The sequence below is a fragment of the Oncorhynchus masou genome, chromosome 9 (genome assembly GCF_036934945.1).
Source record: "Oncorhynchus masou masou isolate Uvic2021 chromosome 9, UVic_Omas_1.1, whole genome shotgun sequence".
Lineage (NCBI taxonomy): Eukaryota > Metazoa > Chordata > Actinopteri > Salmoniformes > Salmonidae > Oncorhynchus > Oncorhynchus masou.
In genome coordinates this window covers 75,298,837-75,306,336 of record NC_088220.1, presented here as the reverse complement: position 1 = coordinate 75,306,336, position 7,500 = coordinate 75,298,837, and the positions used below count along the sequence as shown (strand labels likewise).

Here is a 7,500-nt window from a genome sequence, read left to right as displayed (position 1 = left end):
ATAGAATGTTTGAACAGAGATCGAGAGGAGGGGAGGGAAAGATGAAGGAAGAGAGAGAGAGAGAGAAAGAGAGGGAGAGGGTGAGAGAGAGAGAGCGAGAGAGAGTGAGAGAGAGCGAGAGCGAGGGAGCGAGAGAGAGAGAGAGAGAGAGAGAGGCTGACTGAACCTCAGGCAGCAGCCACATAGCAAGATAATCTGAGCCATACTACACACACACAGCCCACTCAGTTTAATCTCATTACCCACCCACCGACCCACTCACCCAACACACACACACACACAGTCAGACAGGGTCGCATGCAGGAACCTTGGGGAGTGTGTCAGAGTCTCTGCCATGGTGGAAAAAACAGACCCCAAGAAGAGAGATGAGAAAGAGTGAGACAGGAAAAGAATGAAAGAATGAAACAGGAGAGGGAAAGAATTCTTAACAGCTGCCAGAGAAAGAGAGCGGGGGGGGGGGGGCAGTACAGAGAGAGGAAGAGAGAGGGAGGGAAGGCGCCATACAAAGACAGGGAGAGAGGAGGGTAAGTGGTGAGGGGTTTGGTTGAGGGCACAGAAAGGTGGGGCAAGAGGGAGCAAGATGAAGGGAGAGAGATGTGCTGGCTTGCAGGGAGAGAGAGAGGGGGAGAGAGAGAGAGAGGGGGGAGAGGGAGAGAGGGAGAGAGAGAGCGCACCTAACCCACACTATTAAATTAGTCAAAACAGGAACATTTTACATCTGGTTAGAAATGAATATGGACATTTTCTAATCAGAGAAAAATGTCCTTATGAGTGCTACCTATATCCCCATACTTTAACGATGACAGCTTCTTCATCCTAGAGGGGGAGAACAACTATTACCTTCTCCATATGCCCCCCTAGGCACAACTATGACAACATAACCAACAACAACGGGTCACGACTCCTGCAGCTTTGTCAGACGCTGGGTATGTACATAGTCAATGGTAGGCTTCGAGGGGACTCCTATGGTAGGTGCACCTATCTCTTTGCATTAGTACTGTAGACTACTATATAACTGACCTCAAACCAGTGTCTCTTAGATCGTTCACAGTCAGTCCACTGACACTCCTATCAGATCACAGCAAAATCACAGAGCTATGCTCAATTATGAAGCATCAAAGCCAAAGGAACTGAAAAATATTAAGAAATGCTATAGATGGAAGGAAAATAGTGTGGAAATCTACCAAAAAGCAATTAGGCAACAGCAAATTCAATACCTTCTGGACAATTTCCTGGACAAAAGCTTTCACTGTAATAGTGAAGGTGTAAACGTGGCTGTAACAAAAAACCTAAACAGTATATTTGACCTCTCAGCTTCCCTATCAAATCAAAACATTTCAAGCAGACAACTTAAGAAAATTAACAACAAAGACAAATGGTTTGATGAAAAATGCAAAAACCTAAAAGAAATTGAGAAACCTATCAAACCAAAAACATAGCCTAGGGGAGGTAGCAGTAGCAGCAGTAGCAGTAGCATTAGGGGCAGTAGCAGTAGGGGAAGTAGCAACAGCAGTAGCAGCAGCAGCAGTAGCAGTAGCAGTAGCATTAGGAGCAGTAGCAGCAGGGACAGTAGCAGAGGGGCAGTAGCAGCAGCAGTAGCAGTAGCATTAGGGGCAGTAGCATTAGGGGCAGTAGCGTTAGGGGCAGTAGCAGTAGGGGCAGTAGCATTAGGGGCAGTAGCAGAAGGGGAGGTAGCAGCAGCAGCAGCAGTAGTAGCAGCAGTAACAGTAGCAATAGGGGCAGTAGCAGTAGGGGCAGTAGCAGTAGGGGCAGCAGCAGTAGTAGCAGCAGTAACAGTAGCAATAGGGGCAGTAGCAGCAGCAGCAGTAGTAGCAGCAGTAACAGTAGCAATAGGGGCAGTAGCAGCAGCAGCAGTAGTAGCAGCAGTAACAGTAGCAATAGGGGCAGTAGCAGCAGCAGCAGTAGTAGCAGCAGTAACAGTAGCAATAGGGGCAGTAGCAGCAGCAGCAGTAGTAGCAGCAGTAACAGTAGCAATAGGGGCAGTAGCAGCAGCAGCAGTAGTAGCAGCAGTAACAGTAGCAATAGGGGCAGTAGCAGCAGCAGCAGTAGTAGCAGCAGTAACAGTAGCAATAGGGGCAGTAGCAGCAGCAGCAGTAGTAGCAGCAGTAACAGTAGCAATAGGGGCAGTAGCAGCAGCAGTAGCAGTAGTAGTAGCAGAAACAGTAGCAATAGGGGCAGTAGCAGAAGGGAAGGTAGCAGCAGTAGCAGTAGGGGAAGTAGCAGTAGCAGTAGAAGTAGAAGAAGCAGTAGTAGAAGCAGTAGCAGTAGTAGTATCAGTAACGGCAGTAGCAGTAGAAGTAGAAGTAGCAGTAGTAGTAGCAGTAGGGGCAGTAGCAGTAGAAGTAGAAGTAGCAGTACCAGTAGCAGTATAAGTAGCAGTAGTAGTAGCAGTAGGGGAAGTAGCAGTAGCAGTAGAAGTAGCAGTAGAAGTAGCAGTAGTAGTAGCAGTAGGGGCAGTAGCAGTAGCAGTAGAAGTAGCAGTAGAAGTAGCAGTAGTAGTAGCAGTAGTAGTAGCAGTAGAAGTAGCAGTAGCAGTAGCAGTAGCAGTAGGGGCAGTAGAAGTAGCAGTAGCAGTAGGGGCAGTAGCAGTAGCAGTAGAAGTAGTAGCAGTAGCACTAGGGGCAGTAGCAGTAGAAGTAGGGGCAGTAGCAGCAGTAGCAGTAGAAGTAGCAGTAGCACTAGGGGCAGTAGCTGTAGCAGTAGAAGTAGCAGTAGAAGTACCAGTAGCAGTAGAAGTAGGGGCAGTAGCAGTAGCACAAGGGGCAGTAGCAGTAGCAGTAGGGGGAGTAGCAGTAGCAGTAGTAGTAGGGGCAGTAGCAGTACCAGTAGCAGTAGGGGCAGTAGCAGTAGCAGTAGGGGAAGTAGCAGTAGCAGTAGGGGCAGTAGCAGTAGGGGCAGTACCAGTAGCAGTAGGGGCAGTAGCAGTAGCAGTATGGGCAGTAGCAGTAGCAGTAGCAGTAGCAGTAGGGGCAGTAGCAGTAGGGGCAGTACCAGTAGCAGTAGGGGCAGTAGCAGTAGGGGCAGTACCAGTAGCAGTAGGGGCAGTAGCAGTAGCAGTAGGGGCAGTAGCAGTAGCAGTAGGGGCAGTAGCAGTAGGGGCAGTACCAGTAGCAGTAGGGGCAGTAGCAGTAGGGGCAGTAGCAGTAGGGGCAGTAGCAGTAGCAGTAGGGGCAGTAGCAGTAGCAGTATGGGCAGTAGCAGTAGCAGTAGCAGTAGGGGCAGTAGCAGTAGGGGCAGTACCAGTAGCAGTAGGGGCAGTAGCAGTAGGGGTAGTAGCAGTAGCAGTAGGGGCAGTACCAGTAGCAGTAGGGGCAGTAGCAGTAGGGGCAGTACCAGTAGCAGTAGGGGCAGTAGCAGTAGCAGTAGGGGCAGTAGCAGTAGCAGTAGCAGTAGGGGCAGTAGCAGTAGGGGCAGTAGCAGTAGGGGCAGTAGCAGTAGGGGCAGTAGCAGTAGCAGTAGGGGCAGTAGCAGTAGGGGCAGTAGCAGTAGCAGTAGGGGCAGTAGCAGTAGGGGCAGTAGCAGTAGCAGTAGCAGTAGGGGCAGTAGCAGTAGGGGCAGTAGCAGTAGGGGCAGTAGCAGTAGGGGCAGTAGCAGTAGGGGCAGTAGCAGTAGGGGCAGTAGCAGTAGGGGCAGTAGCAGTAGCAGTAGGGGCAGTAGCAGTAGGGGCAGTAGCAGTAGCAGTAGCAGTAGGGGCAGTAGCAGTAGGGGCAGTAGCAGTAGCAGTAGGGGCAGTAGCAGTAGCAGTAGGGGCAGTAGCAGTAGCAGGAATAGCACTTCACTGGGTTTGTGTAAAGTCTTTTAATTTGGCCCTGCAGTGATGTGTCTGGAGAGAGAGAACAGAGAGAGAAACACAGCCAATCTCTCTCTCAGATAAGAGAGCGGAGGAGAGGAAACGAGGGAGCCAGGGAGGGGGGAAGGTAGGGGGTGAGGTGAGGGGAGTGTGTGCAGTTGCAAGGGAGTGGGGGAGAGTGGCAGAGAGAGAGGAGGAGAGAACAGAAGAGATGTGACACACATGGAATGAGTGCACTGGAACAATGCTGAGACTGGCAGGGCTACAGAACTCAGGGCTAGAGCAGAGAGACAGAGAGAGAGAGGGGAGGATGGGAGGGATGGGAGGGAAATAGAAGGAACAGTTCAGCTCAGAGGTGGGGGCAGAGAGTGAGAGAGAGGTGAGGAAGGGAGAAGAATGGAAGTGAGAGGGGGAACAGTTCTGCTCAGGGATGGGAGGGGGAGAGGGGGAGAAAGAGAACGAGGGGCTATGGTTCCATACTCCCTCCCAGTACAGAGTAAGGACAGTGTGTCTGTGTGTATATGTGTGTGTTTGTGCTTGTGTGTGTGTGTGTGGGGAGGGGCAGCTCTGATTTGTTGGGTGTGAGTGTGAGAGCATGTGGATCCCTTAGTGAAAGAATTCTCCTTTTGTGCTTTTAATTGTGGAAATGCAACCAGCCCACTGGCTTAGAAAACACAACTGACTATTGGCCAAGACAACACACAGGCACCATATGATTGGTGACTGGGATTCAACCCCAGTCCCACCCACTTCACTGTTGGATCTACTTAACATGCGGAACCAGCCTCTGTGTCAAACTCAGATCTGCATATTCAATTCACCATTCCATATAGTATTTACATTCTATATACACTACCATTCAAAAGTTTGGGGTCACTTAGAAATGTCCTTGTTTTTGAAAGAAAATCACTTTTTTGTTCATTAAAATAACATCAAATAGATCAGAAATACAGTGTAGATATTGTTAATGTTGTAAATGACTGTTGTAGATGGAAACAGTTGATTTTTAATGGAATATCTACATAGGCGTACAGAGGCCCATTATCAGCAACCATCACTCCTGTGTTCCAATGGCACGTTGTGTTAGCTAATCCAAGTTTATCATTTTTAAAGGCGAATTGATCATTAGAAATCCCTTTTGCAATCATGTTAGCACAGAAGGAGCAAGACTGGCCTTCTTTAGACGAGTATCTGGAGCATGGTTAGAAACAAAGACCGTTCTTCTGAAACTCTTCAGTCTATTCGTGTTCTGAGAAATGAAGGCTATTCAATACCAGAAATTGTCAAGAAACTGAAGATCTCATACAACGCTGTGTACTACTCCCTTCACAGAAGAGCGTAAACTGGCTCTAACCAGAAAATAAAGAGTGGGAGGCCCTGGTGCACAACTGAGCAAGAGGACAAATACATTAGAGTGTCTAGTTTTAGAAACAGACATCTCACAAGTCCTCAACTGGCAGCTTCATTAAATAATACCCACAAAACACCAGTCTCAACGTCAACAGTAAAGAGGCGACTCCAGGATGCTGGCCTTCTAGGCATAGTTGCAAAGAAAAAGCCATATCTCAGAAGGGCCAATAAAAATAAAAGATTTAGATGGGAAAAAGAACACAGACACTGGAACTCTGCCTAGAAGGTCAGCATCCCGGAGTTTCTTCTTCACTGTTGATGATAGAGAGTTTTTATTTAACCTTTATTTAACTAGGCAAGAGAGAGAGCACAAGAGAGAGATATTCTATTTTTATGGAATGTTCAGGCGATCCATGTGAAAGACGCAGACTCGGTCTCAACCTAATTAGCCTTTAGTGAAGACTCATCTCTTCAGTAGGTCCTACGATTGAATGCAGTCTGGCCCAGTGGTGCGAATGTGAACGGAAAGGCACTGGAGTGAAGAACCACCCTTGCTGTCTCTGCCTGGCCGGCTCCCCTCTCTCCACTGGGATTCTCTGCATCTGACCCTATTACGGGGGCTGAGTCACTGGCGCTCTCCCCGTCCCTACGAAAGGGTACGCCACTTTGTGCCAGGCATTGTTCACTATACTCGACTTGAGTGGGATGAATCACTGACGTGATCTTTCTGTCTGGTTTTGCGCCCCCTCGGGCTCATGAGGTGGGGAAGATCTTCGTGGGCTATACTCGGCCTTGTCTCAGAGTAGTAAGTTAGTAGTCTGTCGATAACCCTTTGGTTGTGTGAGGGCTGTACTTTGGCAGAGTGGATGGAGTTATAGCCTGCCTGGTTGGCACTGACCGGGGGTAACTTTGGACAGGGCCACAGTATGTCCTATCTGGTCTAATTCTCCTGTCTTATCTTGTGTGGTCTTAGGTATGCTACACTCTAATTTCCCCATCTCTCTCTCGCCGCTCCCCTCCCAGACGACCTAAGCCATGACTCAGGACTGACTCCCTGGCCTGACAACTCCTGGCTGTCTCCGTCCCCAGTCCACCATGTCATGCTGCTGATCCAGTTTCTGCTGTTCTGCCTGCGGCTATGGAACCCTGACCTGTTCACCGGACGTGCTACCTTGTCCCAGACCTGCTGTTTCGACCCTCTTTCTCCCTCTCTCTCTCTCTCTTTCTCTACTGTACCTGCTGTCTCGACCTCTTAATGCTTGGCTATTTTTCCAAGCCACTGTGTTTCTACATCTGCATTGCTTGCTGTTTGGGGTTTTGGGCTGGGTTTCTGTATAGCACTTTGGGACAACTGCTGATGTACAAAGAGCTTTATAAATATATTTGATAGATTGATGGAAAGATGGAGAGAGAGCGAGATAGAGGATTAGGGGGGAGAGAGAGAGGGAGAGGGAGAGGAGGAGGGGGAGAGGGAGAGTGGGAGACAGGGAAGGGGAGAGGAGGAAGGGGAGAGGGAGAGGAGGAGGGGCAGAGGGAGAGTGGGAGACAGGGAAGGGGGGGGAGAGGTGGAGGGGGAGAGGGAGAGGAGGGAGACAGGGAAGGGGAGGAGAGGAGGGGGAGAGGGAGAGGAGGAGACAGGGAAGGGGAGAGGAGGAGGGGGAGAGGGAGAGGAGGAGACAGGGAAGGGGAGAGGAGGAGGGGGAGAGGGGGAGGAGAGGAGACAGGGAAGGGGAGAGGAGGAGGGGGAGAGGACATGGAAGAGGAGGAGATAGGGAAGGGGAGGAGGAGGAGGGGAGGAAGGGAGAGGGAGGGAGGAGGAGACAGGGAAGGGGGAGAGGGAGAGGGGGAGAGGGAGAGGGAGAGGAGGAGACATGGAAGGGGAGAGGAGGAGGGGGAGAGGGAGAGGAGGAGGGGGAGAGGGAGAGGGAGAGGGAGAGGGAGAGGAGGAAAGGGAGAGGGAGAGGAGGAGAGGGAGAGGAGGAGAGAAGGAGACAGGGAAGGGGAGAGGAGGAGGGGGAGAGGGAGAGGAGGAGTGGAAGAGGGAGAGGAGGAGGGGGAGAGGGAGAAGAGGAGGTGGAGAGGAGGAGAGGGAGAGGAGGAGACAGGGAAGGGGAGAGGAGAGGAGGAGACAGGGAAGGGGAGAGAGAAAGAAAGAAGTGAGGATCCATCAAAGCACAGAAAGACACTGAACAAACAGAAGGGTTTAAAAATAAATGGAGTATATCCAGGAAGTGACCAGAGTAGCATTAGTGTGGCTGTTAGGAAAGGGAGTTCTGGTGAAGTATGACTGTGAACCGCTCTGCAGTCGGCTAATAAGCCTCTTAATTGCTCATCCGTTT

At 50.4% G+C, this 7,500-nt stretch overlaps 2 protein-coding genes across 2 annotated transcripts in view; one reads left to right on the top strand and one right to left on the bottom strand.

Annotated features, from left to right (window-relative positions):
* The window catches only part of LOC135546636 (protocadherin Fat 3-like), a 333,832-nt gene that overhangs the window by 238,852 nt on the left and 87,480 nt on the right, over positions 1 to 7,500 (bottom strand).
* Positions 942 to 7,500, top strand: part of LOC135545089 (sericin 1-like) — an 18,429-nt gene continuing 11,870 nt past the window's right edge. Inside the window, exons 1-5 of the mRNA XM_064972729.1 lie at positions 942 to 968; positions 1,440 to 1,533; positions 1,692 to 2,171; positions 2,214 to 3,263; positions 6,185 to 6,314. Coding sequence (XP_064828801.1) covers positions 942 to 968; positions 1,440 to 1,533; positions 1,692 to 2,171; positions 2,214 to 3,263; positions 6,185 to 6,314 — 1,781 coding nt within the window. The remainder of the gene's footprint in view (positions 969 to 1,439; positions 1,534 to 1,691; positions 2,172 to 2,213; positions 3,264 to 6,184; positions 6,315 to 7,500) is intronic.